Source organism: Trichomycterus rosablanca, chromosome 12, assembly GCF_030014385.1.
Source record: "Trichomycterus rosablanca isolate fTriRos1 chromosome 12, fTriRos1.hap1, whole genome shotgun sequence".
NCBI lineage: Eukaryota > Metazoa > Chordata > Actinopteri > Siluriformes > Trichomycteridae > Trichomycterus > Trichomycterus rosablanca.
Genome location: NC_085999.1, coordinates 8805311 through 8824324, shown reverse-complemented (window position 1 = coordinate 8824324; position 19014 = coordinate 8805311). Strand labels below are relative to the sequence as shown.

Sequence of the window (19014 nt, the reverse complement as noted above, 5' to 3'; positions counted from 1 at the left end):
ACAAAACCAATATAGAGTTTTAAGTACATAAGCAGGAAATAGAATTACAATTCTCCATCCTAAATCACACCTAAAATTTTGTCACCTAAATGTTTTTTTTAAGTTTAAATTAAAGCCCATAATTTATGCAATGTTTATGTGTAGTGTGATAGAAAATTATGAGGAAGGGGCTTCTTATAAAATCATATAAAAGTATTTCACATATTTAAAGTGTAAGATGGTTTTTACATATTTAGTAAGGTTTATAAGAGCACTGTGACCGAGGTCACAGAAGAGAACAGAACATGCAAACATAAACATAACAAGGATGTAAAAACAAAAGATATCTAAGAAAGTTATCACATAACAAGACCAAAATTATTTAGAACATAGCAGACGCTATGGCGCTATGGCACCAAGATGTATCTTCTTATTTTTGAATAACACGTGTATGTAAGAATCATCTTCCTGATGATTCTCTTGTATCTGACTCTGAGGAGGAGGGGTTGGCGATAGGGTATAAAGGACCTATGTAAAATTACTTAATTGTACTTTAATCCAGCTAAAAAAAATCTTGTGTCTGAGTTTGCTTTCTGACAGGAAAAGTTCCACCACAGTAGAAACTCAGTGCAACATCATAACAAGACTTATAAAAGTCTTGCTGTGCAGCTATGTAAATATTTATATGTGCATGGTGTGCTAGTTATGATGTACAGTTACAAATTGCCAATAAATTAAGATTTTTTTTAATCCAACCATTAGAGGCAGTTAGCGTATTTATTATTTTATTTTGTATTTTGGCCAGTCTGTGTTTTATGATGTAAATAAAGTGAAACTGCTGCAACACAAGTAGCAAAATATCAGCTAATTAAAACAGGTGTGTGAAGAGCACATCGAAGATGAAGGCTATAATGTGCAAAATTAAAAATGTTCAGATACGTTTAAATTTAATTAAGCACTTTATTTGATTTGAAATTATTGTATATAGAAAAAAAGTTTGTTTAGCAGCATGATAATGGTCACAGAATTCTTTTACACTAACATTTACATTCTAAACTTTACGATTTTTCTTTCAGTACAGTATTTTGCTCCTGCGGTAGGCAGCATTAAAAAAAAAAAAATCTTCTCAGCCTGTTGTCATTTCCCCACTTTACCCTACCTACCCAGCTCTCAGGCCTTTATCTGGGCAGTCCAGCAGAAACTCTTCCCATATTTCTCCATCCACACCGGTGCAATTCCACTTTATCAGCGTGGCTGTGTGGTCAAGGCTCCATGCAGAGCCGAAATCGATCTCTCTGCACCGCGGGTGCATCATTCTGCTTCTTTTCTATCAGAGGAAAAAGCAAACACTGTACATCACAGAAAGTAAGAATACACTTACAACACAATGCTGGCATATCTGAGCAGGCTTGTATGAGGCTTATCAGTCAGTAGCTGTTCTATATTCAACAGAGCTGAATTTTTGACTCCAGGAACGTAGAAGAACGTAGTTAACTAAAACTCCTGAAGACCTCGCTGTAATGGCTGTGTTCATGCAGTGGAAAGGTAAAGCTATGATTCATGAACCCTGAATTGCCCTTTCCCCCCGTCTCTGCCTTCCTTCCTGCAGGCCTGCACAGTGCTATTACAATATTCAAATTACCGTGCACTGAAAATTAATTGGACTAATTAACATACAAGTAAATGATGATACCGTTAACACATTTCATTAACTCAAACTGTCATTCCATGTTCGTCGTGCACTCTGTATTGCATTACAATGAATTGAATTCATTAAATTATGCAAATGAAAGGTGGCAGAGAATGGACGTGTCCTCTCTCAACATTCATAGTCTTGCTTTTCTCTGGATCCCATCTACTGCAAATTGACTTTAATGCAGGAACATGTGTTTTTCACTTTGATATGACAGATAAAAGATCTTAGCTGTCTTACTTTTAATCAGCAAACATTGGGGACAGCGTGGAACATTTATGTTGCGTTTTTGTAAAAAAGAAGAGAATACAACCTATACTACCTACTTAGTAACTTTAGAGATGGCTTAAGATTGCCACTATGAAATATGAGGCAATAAAAAAACAACAACATTTCATTAACACCCAAGATGCAGATATTAAGTGTTTTGGGCAGAAATATTTCACACACTCAAAAATCTAAAACAATTTAAATGATTGATCTTAAAAATACATACATTTGCCTGTATAAAATATAAAATGTACTTTTTACCAAAGTTGAATTTTACAGTTTCACAACACTAAAATTATATTATTAAGTATAATATGCTGCAATTATATGCACTATATGTGTGCATAATAATAATAAACTTGGTCATAAGTATAATGTGACACTATGGCTAACTGCCATTCAGTAACATTACGAAAATCAGAGAATACACAAAAGAAAATTAGAAAATGTGTTTATCTAAAATAATTATATATTTACCAAAAAGTTCCATATACTTTATAACAACCAGAACGAGCCCACACTTAGTAAGTAAGATTAATAAGAGTTAAATAAATGAAAAGTTATGTATCTATTTGGGTATAAGGGTCAATTAGTACATTGCATTAAAAAACAAAGACCAGATTTAAGCCTCTTTAAGTTCTTGTCAGATCAAGTATTAGAGGTTGACAAGACCCCCCAAAACAGTTTGCTGGCCATGTGAATGTATGCTTATGTCCCCTACATAAGTTTGCAATTTTATATTCTATTTCATTAGGCTAATAGCTGAGACTGATGACAATTAAAGAAGTTATACTACTATATAAAATCCAATTCTTTTTACCTGTAACAAATGCAAGCTAAGAGTTTATTAGCAGTCTTCTAATCTGCCTACTAAATGTTAGGGGGGCACGGTGGCTAAGTGGGTAGCACTGTCGCCTCACAGCAAGAAGGTCCTGGGTTCGATCCCCAGGTGGGGCGGCCCGGGTCCTTTCTGTGTGGAGTTTGCATGTTCTCCCCTTGTCTGCGTGAGTTTCATATAACCTTGTGAACTGATGAACCTTGTGTAATGAGTAACTGTCATGAATGTAACCAAATGTAAAACATGTTAAAATCCTAATAAACAAACTGAATGTTAAAAAGTTTCAGTTTCATAAACATGGTTATTTCTTTAATGGGCAACTTGTCAGTGCAATTTTTACTTCGTTATTAATATTGGGCTTGTATTGTTTATTATGTTATGTTATATAGGGGTAATTTCTATATTTATTATTTGATTGCAAACAATGTTTCAGAATGTTTACATTTTTATGCAAGATTATCATCTTTCACCTGGATTTTACTATTAACTATTTGCATGTGTAACATTCAAACATGAACAATATGAGGACCACCAGTGCAGACTGTAGAAAAGTACAAAGTAGTCGGAGGGTCAACAGGGCTCCTCACTTATGGCTGCAGTGACATCTGCTGGACTGCACCCCTGGGTCTCTCTCACACTAACACACACAAAGCATGGTGAGATTAAAAAACAAAATACATGGAACGTGTAACTACAGTGAACCCCTATATGAACTATTTGGGTTTTTTCAAGTGCTAGTCTGAGTGAAAATGATCCTATATTCTCAGCATTATTTAGTATTTAGTACCCATAAATGTCAATCTTCACACAAACAGTGATTTAAAGAACATTGTAAAGTCCCTGGGTAAATCTTTATTTATTTTGTTTGTTTTATTGACTTAACACATTCTCCACAGTAAACACACTTTTGAATATTCAAATATAATAATTCTATTTTTTGTTGAATTTAACATATTGGAAAAAGAAATTAAACATCAAACATAGCATGTGCAAAAGTTATGGCACATGTAATACACTATTTTGCATCCATATGTTAAATTCAGCAAATAAACTGCAACCATGCACAACAACTGATGAAAAAAATGCAGTGTGTTTGTTTTCTGTAGAGAACGTGTCAGTAATCTTCTATTGCCATAAAAATAAATTAAACAAATGATATAAAATACAGCCGCACATATGACGTTAAATTCCAGCAATCTGGTGAGAAAATAGGAGACAGCCAAAGTTTCTTTTAGTAATTTTAGTGTGAAATAAAAAGCTGCCCTCAAAAGTGGGCATTGTACAATTTCGAAGCTTTTTCAGAAAAAAAGACCAAATAACAATACAAAAGACATGTTACAATGCTATTTATACTGAACAAAATCAGATACGACCTTACAAACTATAGGGCAACGTATTAAAAATGAAAATTGTACGAAGAAACTAGAAAGATCATTAACTTAAAAAAATAGTGTTTAATAACAATTTAGTAAGGACATTTTCTATCTGAGCCAAGTTCAGTAATTTAACTTGGATCATTATGCGCATGTTGTATTATTTTTGTCTTTAATAGAAATAGACTGGCAACAAAACTCAAAATGCATGTTTTAATTACATGGAATTATCTCATACGAAAGTGCAAAACAATCCTAGAGACGAAGGGGAAATTACTACACCATCACTTCAAAATAACAAATAAACTGCATAACGAGGGCAAAAAAGTGTCGAGGTCCTTCAGCAACCTGTGATAGAAAAGAGTTTTGCTCTATTTCGAAAATTTCATTACCAAACTACGAGTATATAGTAATAAAGAGGTGTATGTTCACATGTTTTGTGTCTGTGCCGGATCTCAGATCAGCAGTACCCTATATTCCTCTACATGGCTATAACAGGTCAGAATCAAATTCAATCAGATTACTACAAAGCACATCAGAACGAGCAAGAATTATAGTAAAAACAAGCTTCAAATTCCACATTTCTCATACAGAGCAGATTAATTTAAGGAATTAAAAATATGTTCTTTGGTGGCGAGAATTATTCTGTAGCATTTTAAGTCATTTAACTGAATTTGGTCTGACCAGTTTGAACACTGGCAGCACAGAGCTCCAGTATTGGAGTACTTCTTATTTATAATGGATCAGCATGGCACAGCCCAACTAACACACAACCCAAAAAATAGAAATACCAGGCCCACTTAAATAAGTCCTCGACATGCAATCAGACACATACACTTCACAGATATGCCCATTTCATACCAATGACTCTGTTTAGATAGTACAGCCTTAGAAAAAAGTGACATTAGAATAATCATACATATTAAAAAATTAAAAAAGCTCATTTAGGAGATGTAGACACCACAAAACAAGTTTACTATGCAAAGCCTCATATAAATATCGTCTTGCTCAAAAAGACTTGACAACAAATGCTTAACATCTGATTAACTGCAAGAAGTTTAAGAAGAAGAAAAAAGGTTTTTAATTTCATTGATTGTTTTTCGTTTTGCAACTTGCAAATTTCTTCACAATGCTTTAGCTTGAAGAGGTAGCCCTCACAGAGCCTTGATTTGACTACATAAAATCGAAAGACCACATTGAAGAAATCATATACACAGAGAAAAGCATCAGAAACAGACATGTTCAAGAAATGTTTGGACAAGAACTTCATAAGCCCCAGCACCAGTGGCACACTTCATTCTAATGTTCTACACTGAACATCTCCCTTTATGGTGTGGCTCACTAATGCCACAACATTGCCTAACTAGCCCCAACATTACATTACCTCCACCTCCGTTACCAGATTTGTAACTTTTTAATAAAGATTACTTCCATTCAAACACACACATTGTAACAGTTGCTCTACAGCTCCACTGCAATTTTGTACACCATATGAGTATGATACAAAATAAGGCATTTCAGTGTTTTATATGGAAACCCCATTAAACATTTCTCTTCTGCTCCGCTCTTGCCATAAAAAAGACTACAGACAAACATAAATTGATATTCTATATTTGTAAAATATATTTATATATGTGCATTTACGTAAATTGTTATATTTACGTAAATGAGAATAATCTGTGTGGGTATAAAAAGCAGGATACAATTGAAGGGGAAAAGAGTCTGGCGTCCAGGAGGGAGAAAAAAAAAAGAGACAATTATGTTGTCATTATGCAGAGAGCAACAAAACCTTGGCAGTCAGATTGAATGTTCAGCTAAATTCTCGCAGTTCCTTCGCATGCCCGTTACTCTGCATTTTCACTGGGTGCCACCGTGACCAGCTGCAGTGGGATCTCTGAAAGCAGCTCCTGTGAGTTGGACGTGTTGACTGTGGCATTAACGGTCGCGAGGCCCTGCATGGCCCCTGGCTGGATGTTGGTGAGGATGAGCGTTGTAGCTCCTGAGGTGATGTCAGAGGAGGCTGATGTCTCCACACTTGCCATCACTGTGCCACCGCTGGCCTTCTTCTGATGTGTCTTTATGTGTTTGGCCAAGTGGTCGCTGCGCATGAAGCGCTTCGAACACTCCGGACATACAAACTTCTTTTCTCCTGCAATACAAACAAGAAGTTAATATTACATATTATATATATACACCGACTGCGCATAACATTATGACCACTGACAGGTGAAGTGAATAACACTGATTATCTCTTCATCACGGCACCTGTTAGTGGGTGGGATATATTAGGCAGCAAGTGAACATTTTATCCTCAAAGTTGATGTGTCAGAAGCAGGAAAAATGGCCAAGCATAAGGATTTGAGCAAGTTTGACAAGGGCCAAATTGTCTAGGGGTCTAGTGGAGTCCATGCCTTGACTGGTCAGGGCTGTTTTGGCAGCAAAATAGGGACCAACACAATATTAAAAAGGTGGTCATAGTGTTATGCCTGATCGGTGTATATTTTATATATAATATTACATACATTATCAGCCATAAATAAAACAACAGTGTCTAATTCCTCTATGCAGAGCCATTCAAGTAAAACCTCTAGCCATTTGATTTGTACACATGTGCAAACCAAACCAAGCAACTCCAAAAATTATGCAGGCTATGATTATAAAGCCATTTTATTAAGCAGTTTTTCTAAAGCTATTCAGCAACAGAGTTGATAAAATAGTTTACCCACTTACTTAATTAAAAAATATATATAATAAAGAAAGTGGCACCATCATCCAAAAATTTAGCTAAACAAATAGCATTAATTTAGAGCATTTTGGGTAAATTTATAGAATTATAAATTACAAAAACAACTCAATTCTAACAAGCGAAACCAGAATACACTTCAACAAGAAATCTGCCTTTACCAGAAGCAGACACAAAGGAAAACACCAGCACTGATTACTGTAATGTCTACACACATCATTTCTACCCCGTCTCAAGTTCACACTCAAAAGCTTTTTAAAGTTGATCTAATGAGTACACAACCTGAACAGACACCTCAGCCATGTTTTTAAACTATAGCTGCATTCTGGCACAGAGATTAAACTTTATTTTTAGTACTGGCAGCAAAGTGGAACATGCAATTTACATTCTTGTAATAACAAGTCATTACTTGTTTAAATGACAAAATCGTTTGTCTTCTACCTAAAGCACTTCCTGTCTTCCACATCAAAAATCAGTTCATGTTACATTTTAAACAAACGTGTCTAATAAATCCAGTAAGACAAATTGACACCTCAGTGAGCTGTTATGTATGGATTGACAAGTAGCAAATATTTTACATATAACAAGCTTTAATGCCAAACTGTAACACCCTGACTTGAAATCCGCACGGCATCAGCAAAAGCAAAACAGCTCCTGGAGGAGCAAAATAACAGCATGTCATCACTACCTGTATGTGTCCTCCGATGTCTCTGAAGCTCATCGCTGCGTGTAAATCTTTTGCCACAGAACATCCAGTTGCAGACAAAGGGCCTCTCTCCTGAGTGCCAGCGCAGATGAGCTCGCAGATGAGATGTCTTGCCATAAACTTTTCCACAGCCTGCTATATGACACACATGCTGCTTTTTCTTCCCCACGTTGGAGCCCCTACAGCAATAACACACATGCACAGTGTCAGGACAAGACCATTTGCACACACAGTTCTAAACAACAGCTTATACAAATGATATTAAGACAGATTTGCACTTATTTAAACACAGGTAACAAAATAACAGGCTGTTTTTAAATATGTTTCTTACTTTATATAGAGAGCTTCTAATTGATGCAAGCTAAATTTTACCAACATTTAAGACCTAATATCTTTTAATTGCACATTAATAAGAAATGAATGACTGAAATGTGTAAAACTAATAGCCTGGTAAACTTTACTGTGGTACAGTGGTTTATCACATATATGGTAAATGACACATATTAGGGTGGGAGGTGGCTGAAACTATTTACTTAGAGAGATGAAAACTACACTACACGAATAACAGAAAAACAAAGTTATTATATTGTATTTGATCTCATCAGCCTGAACTGTTACAGCTTCTTAGTTATAGAAAACTAAAGTTTTAACAATGATTGAAAGTAACGTTACCTCCCGCCTCCTTCTTTGCAGTTGGGACAGGTGCACGCGACCCTGCGCAGACGTTTGCCATCCTGGCCGAGCCCCTCCATCTCCTCTTCCACTAAGCGCACACGTAGGTGAGACAGGTCATTAGTATTTAGAGTTGAATCACCACCAATTGCCCACTCTTCTGAATCTGGCTCCTCCTTTATCCGAATCTCTAATCAAAGAGATAAAAATATTTTTTGCCACTATGTATCTGGCAATTGTAAGTAATAGGGATGGACGTAAAGAATCAACGAGCTGACTGAAGAGAATCTAAATTTGGCCTTTCTGAATGATGTTAGGTCAATATTTATTTTATACTCATTTACAATGAATGTTCATTCGGATTGGAGACTGGAGCCACATTAAGCATTAAACATAGTTTAGCAAAAAATAGATTGCACTGAGAAAAAGTTAAAATAATTTTAACTAACCTGGAAATCAGTGCTCAGCTTGAGCAGTGTTACAGATACAAATGCCGATAAAATACATTTAAATTGTATACTTTTAGTAGAAGTAGTAATCAATGGTGTACTTCTTAAAACAGTTTAAAACATCCCTACCCAACAAAATGATCTGAGAAAACTGCAGATACATTTTAGATTACATATACATACTGTACACTATAAGCTTTATAATGTATAGTAAGGCAATTAAGATGCAGCTGTGATTTACGCTGTCAGTCAGGATGTCAGTAGAATGTCATCCTTGCTCCTGAGCATGTCAGTATGTTTCGCCTTAGAAGTAAGATTTAAGTTATAATGTAGATTTAGATGTAATGTTTAAGATAAACTTAAGATATTATTTTAAATATAGTAAAGATGTAACACAACTTGAAGTTAATTGTAATTATCATTGTAATGATAATTAAAACAGGCATAATTTGTATTTGTAAGAGTTTATCAAGGTTTATGGTCTCAAAATTGCACAAATGATACTGATCAACATTACTGGTGAATGCTTTAAATGCCCATCCCTAAATGGACATTTCCGACTTAATTTAGCACGGAAATATTCAATTCTAATTCAGAAATTTAATATTCAGCAGTTATGACTGAGGTTGGGGAGGTGGTTTTCGAAAAAAAAAAAACTGTACTAGAACATTGGTTAAATGTTGGTGATCCCAACCATTCATGTTTATTTATCCCTTTTTACACATATCTTTTATGCATCAATGTTTGTTTACTATAAAGCATCAGAATTACCTGGGCTGTCTGTGTCATCGGTCTGTTGGAGCTGGATTCCTGTCTGATCCACTGAGTTAACTGTAACTGTCTGCAGATTTGGGATCTGTCCAGAGCTGATGCTAACAGGAGTGGAGCTCAGTGTACCCGCCTGTCCTAGAGAGAGGGTTTGTACTGGGGCTAACGTGATCTGGTGCGCTGGGGTTGTCTGGAGCTGCAAGTTTTGAAGGTTTTGAATTCCCTGAACCTGAAAATATATTCAAAAAATGCTATATTAGTTGACCATCGTTTATTGTTGACTACAGCAGCAACACAGTATAGAAACAGCAGCAACACTGCTACAGCTGTAAGACAAAATTATCTTGTTATTATAACTTTATTAGGAACACCTGTACATTCATGAAACTATCCAATAAGCCAGTTATAGGGCAGCAGCACTATATATTCACTTATATGGACACGGGTCAAGAGCTTCATGTTAATGTTTATAGGTTCTGATCTAAGTGACTTGTTGATGGCATGTTTGTTGGTGACAGCATGTACTACTGTTCTGGGATTGTATGGAGAAAGAGTTTACACAGTGATAGGGCAGTGGTGGTTCAGTGGTTAGGGAACTACAGCAGTTCTAAAAGCAGAAACATCTTGTTGTTTAGAGAGGAATATGACCAGACTAGTTAGAGGTAATCAGTCAGTGTGGTAAGCAAAAAAAAAAAAAACATTAAGCATCTCAGGATGCTCAACACACCAAACCATGAGGCAGAAGGAAATAAAAGCAAAACACCACATCAGGTTTCACACCCGTCAGACAAAAACATGCTAAAATCTGCATGTGGCTGCAGAAACTGACATTCACCTGACCAGTCTAATGTCCACAGTAGCCACTAATTTCTGTTGAAGAATGACAGAAGAGGAACCAGATGTGGTATTCAGATGTTGCAACAGATGTCAGATGTCTCAAGGCTTAATGTGTTGTGCATTCAAAGATGCTTTCTGCTCAGCAAGGTTGTAAAAAGTGAAAATAAGGATGCATTGATTTTGATGATGTAGTTGAATGATACAGCAAATAAACAAAGAAAATAAATGATTTTAGAATAGTATTTTAGAAGAGGATATTTTGTTAATACTGTCATAATTATTCAACCCCCTACATAATACTGCTCATCTTAAAACCTACTGCTGTCATTATGATCAAAGGTTGGGCTACAACATGATTTATTTGTTTAATTTTAATGCCGTATCAGCACATTGAGGCTATTTATACGGTGTATAGGTTGCGTATTGTCATTTAAAACAAATTATAGAAGAGGTTTTAGAATTAAATGCATCAAAAATTTTGTATTTTCCCTGGTGCTGTACAACATGATTTAAGCATTGGGGACAAATAATGACCACTAACTTGCTTTAGTTGTAATGTGTAGTTGTAACACCACACAGAGATTTGTTCTAATAGTGGTTTGTTTGGCACAAGATAGGTGATTTTTATGACCAGAAGAACACTATCCCTATGGTCAAGCAGTGAGATGGGTCAGTGATGTGATGTCAGTGTTTTTCTGGCATCATAGATTTACAGCAATACCATAGCATATTAAGGAGGAATGTTATGCCCTCTTTGGTGAACTGAACCATAATAATAATTGGACTTCAAGCAAGAATTGCCTCCAGCTTCCAAATCAACCAAAGCTTGGTTAAGGACTCAGTCCTGGTAAATTCTGGAGTGGTCTTCTCAGTCTCCAGGTTTAAATCCCATAGAAAATCAGTTGCAGAAGTAAGAAAACCATTAAACCTCAATGAGCTGGAAGCTTTTACATAGGAAAATAGGTAAGGAGGGGAGTTAAAAACTTGTAAGCACTAAATAAAACCCCTTATTGGAGGTTATCAAGGCAAAGTATGTCCCAGTAAGTACTGAGGCTAGGAATAAAATAATAATGCACATGGATTTTTGTCAGGAGACCTAAATGTTTTTCATTGTTAACTTAAAACTGTGTCAATGTATGTTTTCAAACTTGCTTGAAACTCATTTAATTCTGCATGTCACCCTAATACCTTTTTAGGCGGGTAAGATAAATATTTCTGATTGCAATTGTAGAACATAGACATTAAAGAAAAAGGTAAAAAATACAACATTTATTCTGATCTTATTAGCTCTGGTAACAAATAAAAGTGCTAATAACTAATAATGCCTTTAATATGAATATAAATATAAATATATTGATATCAATATAATAGTGCATATTGCCCAGTCCTGTGCACTCCTACCTGAAAGGTCTGCCACTGTATCTGGCCTGAAGGTGTGACGGTCTGTGCCTGAATGAGGAAGGTCCCTGGGTTAATAAGTTGGACGTTCTGAAGGGCCTGCTGGCCCTGTGCTGCAATCTGCTGCTGGCCTTGCTGTCCATCGCTGCTCTGGATAGGGACCTGCTGTAACTGAATCACCTGCTGCCCTGTGGATGTCTGGTTCTGAACAAGGAATCCCTCAGACTGCTCATTCCCACCCTGTGTGAGCACACCTGTGCCATCTATTGTGCTGGTGTGCAACTGCGAGGACGACGATGAGGACGAAGATGTGGTAGGCACGTACATCTCTGCTGTGGCGTTAGTGTTGTTGATCACTAGTGTCTGGTGTGACAAGTGTTCCCCTGTTTTCTCTGATCCATCAGAGGAATTATCCACTGTCTGATTGGTCATGATTAGCTGTGCATCGGCTGTCAGCCCTGTTGCTATAGTCTGAGCTCCAGAGAGCCCTAACGAGTCCAGGTCTACACTGTTAATGGGCACAAAGGTAATGTTACCAGGCAAACCCACAGGTACATTAGCAACCACCTGGCCTTGACTGTTGAAGGTTGAGCTTCCCAGTGTGACTCCCTGGATCTGCTGCACCTGGCCAGTCTGAGCAATGAGGTTCTGGCTGTTGCTGAAAATGCTGCCAGCTGCAGTGCCAGCTACACTAATGGCCTGGGAGCCATCAGGGAGAATCTGAATCTGCCCAGTGGCATCATGTGCTAGTGAAGCACCATCCACTGCTGAGGCAGAGAATCCTAGCTGGCCATCAGCCTGGATCTGAGGGATTACCTGGTACTGGATGTTAGGCACTGCATTGGAGGAGTCTGTCCCTGATGTAAGAAAAATGGTCTGACTCTGAAGGCTCTGGAGGGGAAGAACATACTGCCCATTAGAGGTGACTATTCCCGCACTGGATAGCTGAACAATGCCTGAATCATCCTTGACTCCCTCCCATCGTGCTGAGGAGCCAGTTATCTGCACTGATGCTGAGTCTGCTGCCTGTGGAATAAAGAAATATGTTAGTTAGTCAATAATGCATTCTGTCGCAACATTATGAGAGTAAGACTTTATGGAATTATTCGATTTATCAAGATGATAAAGGCCTCAGGCAAACACAGCTGGACTAATGCAGGTCAAAACTGCAGAGGATAGTTTTGTATAATCCATAAAAAGATTGCATATGTAAAAACAAAGACATTGTTGTTACATGCATCTTGAATCTGGATTGGCTCCTATTACATTTTTATCATTTTGGCAATATTTTAACATAAATGCATGTACTAGTCATTTAAAACAAATCTGAGCTATTGTGTGCAATCTACTCTCTTTGATGCAAATAACCTGATCTGGTTTTTGGTTCACACCAACTTTTTGTGGAAAGCATTATTAATATTCCAGCTTCAGAACTTTCCAAAGACTATTAGGTAATAACAGTCCAAACCCAATAAGCCAAAGGTCTCTGTATAAGAATAGGGCTGCAATAACTAATCAACAAAATGTGTTATCATCGATTATCAAAATTCTTCGTAAAAAATCATTAATGATTTGCTGGTCTATTGTATATTTAATACTAACATGACTAAACCTTAAAGTGCTTATAAATTTATTGGTCACGCTAGTGTAAAACAAATTCCTAAATCACTCCTACTTTTTTTTTTTTCTTTTCTTTTTTACTTCTATGCACAGCATTGGGTTTAACAGTCATTGTTTCTCAGCACTATGTAGTCAATTAAAATCATGTTTAATTTGTCTGGGTAAATGTTGGTCAATTTTGTCGTTTGTTAAAGTATTACCTATATACTAATAAACAACTTAAACATCACCCTGCATGGCTTGTTTCAATTCATTTCTGTGGGAAAATCAGATTTGTCTCTCTACTGGGCATGTACAGTATGGATGGGCGATACAACCCTTAAATAATTTTACATAATTAATAAAACTTACTGCAGTAACAGTACTAACTAATAAAAATGCTTTTTAAAATATTGAGATTAATTTTTAAATCATTTAAATATGTTTTGCAGCCAACAGTGAAATCCTCAATACAAATTTCACTACATGTAGGCTACACTCCTGGTAAATTACCTTGAATCTTTTTATTGTACAAAGAATATTAACCTCATAGATAACCAAATATCTATACATGTTATTTTAAACTACTTGGAAAGACCTTAAAGTCAAACAGTCCTTACTTAGCTAAAAAACGATTGCCAGCAGTACTACTCTCTGCTGTGTTTTTGTCTATTTAACATTATTTCAGTTGGTTTTAAAAACAGTGTGAAGACACTTGTGTGGTGCAGTGGTAAAGCATGCATCTGGAGCTCGCAAGCTCAAATCTCAGCTCTGCTAATGTCCAGCCGGGCGCCTACACAGACATGATTGGCTGTTCCCAGGAAGGGGAAAAAGTAGGGATTCCTCATAACTGCTGCAATTATGGGCTCTGTTGGCTGATCTATGGTGTCTCCACTAAGACAGGGGTAATGGAGAACAGTCTGTGACTTTCCATGTGCGACACGGATCTCCATGTGAACCCGCCTAGTGCAGGTAAAAATAAGTGGTTGACTACTGCACATGTGTCAGAGGCTTGTTTAAGCTATGGCCTTCTTCAGTCAAGAATGGGGGTCTGCAGCAGTAGAGGCGAAAACACAAATCAGACAGTTGGATAGTAGATTGGGAGAAAATTCCATGCCACTCTGTAGTCCGTGCAGTTTTACCAACACACTAAAAACACTAGAAGGCTAATGTGTGTACAGAGACAAAACTGTAATGCACGAAAATGGGGACAGTGGTAGCCTAGAGGGTAGAGCTTTGGGCTATCAATTCAAAGGTTGAGAGTTCAAATCCCAGCTCTGCTGTGCTGCCATTGTTGGGTCCTTGAGCAAGGCTCTAACCCTCTCGGCTCCAGGGGCACCGTACAGTGGCTGACCCTGTGCTCTAACCCCAACTTCCAGACAAGCTGGGATATGCGGAAAAAAAAAAGAATTTCGTTGTACTGTACACATGTAAATGTATATGTATTTGCGACAAAGGCATTCTATTCAATTCTATACTAAAATGCACATGCACAATGTGCTATAAGTAAAGGGAGAGTGGAAAATACTCAGGATCAGAACCTTAGGGAATGCTCTGAATACATCTGATCTACAAGTTTAGCACTGGGCACTCATCCAACAGTGGTCAGCCTGTACAGGGTAAACTTTACCCCAATGTAACTGTACTGTTGCTGGGGTAATTGGGCTGGGCAGTGTGTGAGGAACTTACCCCGGCAGCCTGAGCCCTGTTCTCCCCCCAGGAGGTGGAGGGCGAGCTGAGCTCGCTGCAGGTGGCCGCCAGAAGATAGAGCGGGTACGCCGGACTGGCCTACCCACAATGGGCGGGTTCAAACAGGAGAAAAGGGGGTGGCCGTTAGTCCGGAGCCACACAGGAAGTACCAGTTTTTTAAACAACAAAATTTAAAACGTGTGAACTTCACAAAAGCACCATGCGTTTAAGCTACCGCTCCAACCATCCCAGCAGAGGACTGGAGAGAGGAGGAATGAAGAGTACCTGATCTCCCGATCTGCTTCCATCTTGCTGCAGAAACTCGCTCTGGCTGCTGTCCACGTCTAAGGCAGCCATTTCCTCTGCTCTCCCCGGCTGTGTGGGCGCTGTGTGTGGAGAGCCAAGCTACACAACTTAGTGGAACCTACAGCCAGCACTACAACAAAGCTCACACGAACACAACGCTAGCGACCCAGTTACACACTTACATCCGCGCTCCGTGATTCCGTAATGGCAACCACAGATTAGCACAGCTACACTGTTAGCAGCGTTAGCATTAGCTCAGACAGACAGGGCTGCGGAAAGCGTCTAATGCAGATGTACTGAGTGCTACATACCAGTCATTGGTTAAGTAAGTTTCGCTGGAAATAAAAAATCGCTTTAATGGCACTCCAGCATGATTCTATGGATCGAAGGCGGGTTGCGAGCGCTGATTCCACTCGCTTTTTTCTATTTTGATTGACGGTGCGGGAAACACAAAAGGTGGAGCTTCCGATGTTGACTGTGAAAATTTGCGTCACCAACAGGATATCCCGCCCTTCTTCTCTGCCGCTATTGGCTGCCGTGGTGTAGTCGTTGCGTTCCAATTGGTTGTAAGACATTGTCAATCCCGTTTGACTAAGATTACGTCTTGTTCTTACAGCAAACATTAAGTGATGGTAAAGCAGTTCAGTTGTAAATATTACTCCTTTTCTGCTTGATGAACAGCACGTTTCAAACATTTCATTTCCACCATCGACTTTTAATGGTGTTCACTGAACATTACTCGAGAGCCATTAGTTATTATCTGGCAACTTGATCATTATATACGTCACCAAGTAGCAAGCTAACATAGGCTAACGTCCATTTTTGTTTTGTTTCTGGTGTGCAGGAGGGTCACAGTGTTCCGTACACTTAGGTTTACAAGCCAGTAGATTTAAAATATGACTCATTTTGGGAGAAAACAAACCAAAGAAATCTATATATATTTTCCCTTAAACCTGGTTAATGCATAACTTTCTAATTAAGTTTAAGCTGTAAAGAACTTTCTGACACTAAAATATCTTCCATTTCCTTAATATTTACAGTGATAGGTTTGACATCAAACGTTAAATACAAATGGCTTACACAATAACACAATTAATACATTATAATTGTCATGCAAATTATAATTTATTTAAATTGAAAGCTGTTATTGGTAAAATAGATTTCACTTCACGTTTTACCCTGTGTCTGTCAGTGTGTGTATACATGGATGACGTGTCCATAGTTTATTTATTTATTTATTAGGATTTTAACGTCACATTGGTTACAAAAATGGTAGTTACTTATTACACAAGATTCATCAGTTCACAAGTTTAATGTCAAACACAGTTATGGACAACTTAGTTTTTAGATTCACCTCACTTGCATGTCTTAGGACTGTGGGAGGAAACCGGAGCTCCTGGAGGAAACCCACACAGGCACGGGGAGAACATGCAAACTCCACACAGAAAGGACCTGGACCACCCCACGTGGGGATCGAACCCAGGACTTTCTTGCTGTAAAGTACTGCCCACTAGCTACCGTGCTGCCATATGTGTCCATAGAAATGTAGAGGCAATATTGTTTGTATCAATAAATATTATTTTTCTTTTTTACGGTGACTTCTTGTGTATTTTCATACAATTCTATACACATCACCATAATACATTTTCAGATGGGGGTTGAATCTTTCCAGATGCAACTACATAAAACAAACTTATCTTAAAACCAATAGCTAGTCTGCATGACCTAAAGTTGAGTTACAACATGATTAAACAATTTAGAACTCAATGACAACCCTTGATTTGCTTCACTTGTGATGTGCTACGTAAACACCACACAGAGTTGTATTGAGGGAAAACTAAGGAGCCGTCACAAAAACTAAGAAAAAATAATTTGATTGCACTAAAAGAGCAATGGTATTAGAAGATTACCTAGAACTTGAGCATTTTGAGAGACACCATTGGGAGTTTTGTCCACAAGTTTCAAACTTATGATGCAGTAGCAAACCTGCCTGGCTGTGGGAGTAAGTCTAAATTTTGTCCAGAGGCCTTAGCAATCACATCAGAACAACAAAAAGGTGTGTTATTGCAAAAGACGTACAGGATGACCTGATGAAGAATGGGATAAATGTGGTGGTGAGATCATAGTGAGATCACAACATTGAAACAAGATCTTGTTATTGAAACAAGAAACTACTGAAATATGCCAGAAATAACTAGGATATGCATGTGGAGTTCTAGGAATAAAAATTTTTACTGTTTACAAGGCTTATTTCAAGTTTCAAGTGGCTTTAGTGTCTTTTCATCTATATATAAGTATATACTGAAATGAAACAACGTTTATTCAGGACCATGGTTCAACATGAATGCACCTTGAACATGAGTGCAAACAAAGCAATACAAATGACCAGAGAAATACTATCCCCACAGTGGGGATGTTTTCCTGCGGCAGGAACTTGCAATCTTGACCGTGTGACTGGCATCACAGACAAAAATACCAATGCATTTTTATGAGGAATGTTCTGCCTTTGTGGTGAAATTGAACTTTGGTGATCATTGGAATTCCCAGCAAGACAATAATCCCAAGCACACTTCCAAGACCACCGAAGCTTGGTTAAAGAATCAGTCCTGAATGACCTTCTTACTCTCCAGATTTACTTCCTCTAGACAATTTGTGGTGGGATTTAAAGAAAGCAGAATGAATCAAACATCATTCAACAGTGGACAGAAGTTAGTGTTTGCATCCATGCACATTCAGTTGCTTTATGTCACAAAAGCTGACTTTACACAAGGTATGTGTTAGCCCTCCACCTCCCATAAACGTTAGCTACAGCTAAATTTGAATATAAATAGTACCCTGCTTTTGAACACAGTGTGATATGACAGTGGTATTTTAAGCATAAGTGATGCCTTTAAAATGGTTAACTTATTGATCTTTTTTGTTTTTGTGAGTAGTAAGTGCTAGTTTAGTGTTTATTTGTTTGTTTTAAGCTGTTTTTAGCTGGTCACCAACCAAAATTTAACATGTTTGTATGCTAATTTTTGCCAAAGGGGTTTATACAAAGTATTGAACAGAGGATCTGAATACTTTACAGTAAGGGATTTCAGTTTTTTTGATGTTTTAATTATTTGAACCCATTGTATAAACTGTAAAAACATGTTTTCACTTTGTCATTATGAGTGATTAAATGAAGATTGATGGGTAAAATGGCAATCATATCCATTCAAAATCAAATCCACAACAAAAAGTGCTTGAATACTTTTCGAATCCATTGTATATACATACAGTCCTCTATGTGTTATTGTCAGCATGTGAGATCTAGAAGCATGAAAAGAGGAAAATGAAATGTGTAGTAGGATGTTATCCACAGCTGTGCTGTTGCTCGTATAAATGGTGAAAGATTAGTAAGAGTGCATTGAGATAACAGCTCAGAAAGGTTCAGTGCGCTCCAGCTCTGAGACGGTTCCTGCATCATTTCCACTGTGTCAGCTCCTCACTGAGAGTGGCCAGAGTGCAGCATTTTTCCTCAACCTTCAATTCAAACTTGAACCATTACAGCCAGACTACAAAGGCACTTTCGCTGCACTCAGGGGTTTGCACCAGTGAATGGTGGATATTTCCAATCACTCTGCTGTCAGTCCAAGTGTCAGGTAAACACAGGCTGGCAGACAGAGCCTTTAGAGTGCTTCACAGCTGCGTCTCGCTCACCCAAGCT

General features: G+C 37.7%; 1 protein-coding gene across 2 annotated transcripts; it reads right to left on the bottom strand.

Annotated features, from left to right (window-relative positions):
• Nucleotides 1–4029: 4029 nt before the first annotated feature.
• sp3a (sp3a transcription factor) lies at nt 4030–15758 on the bottom strand. 2 transcript variants are annotated; one of them, XM_063006155.1, is made up of 7 exons: nt 15632–15758; nt 15300–15400; nt 11730–12752; nt 9495–9720; nt 8275–8464; nt 7585–7781; nt 4030–6302 (listed from the first exon to the last, which is right to left on the bottom strand). In XM_063006155.1, the coding sequence occupies exons 1-7, from the start codon at nt 15636–15638 to the stop codon at nt 5998–6000; spliced, it is 2049 nt and encodes a 682-aa protein (XP_062862225.1). In that variant the 5' UTR covers nt 15639–15758; the 3' UTR covers nt 4030–5997. The 2 variants fall into 2 exon arrangements, with proteins under 2 accessions (XP_062862225.1, XP_062862226.1); XM_063006156.1 differs by having other exon boundaries at nt 8275–8365.
• Between the last annotated feature and the right edge of the window lie 3256 nt (nt 15759–19014).

What these genes read in the sequence shown, in the direction of transcription:
- sp3a (XM_063006155.1), bottom strand. An exon ending in CGATGACACAGACAGCCCAG is followed by an intron (nt 8,465 to 9,494) that starts GTAATTCTGATG and finishes CTCTTTGATTAG; the next exon opens with AGATTCGGATAAAGGAGGAG. An exon ending in ACATCGGAGGACACATACAG is followed by an intron (nt 6,303 to 7,584) that starts GTAGTGATGACA and finishes TTTGTATTGCAG; the next exon opens with GAGAAAAGAAGTTTGTATGT.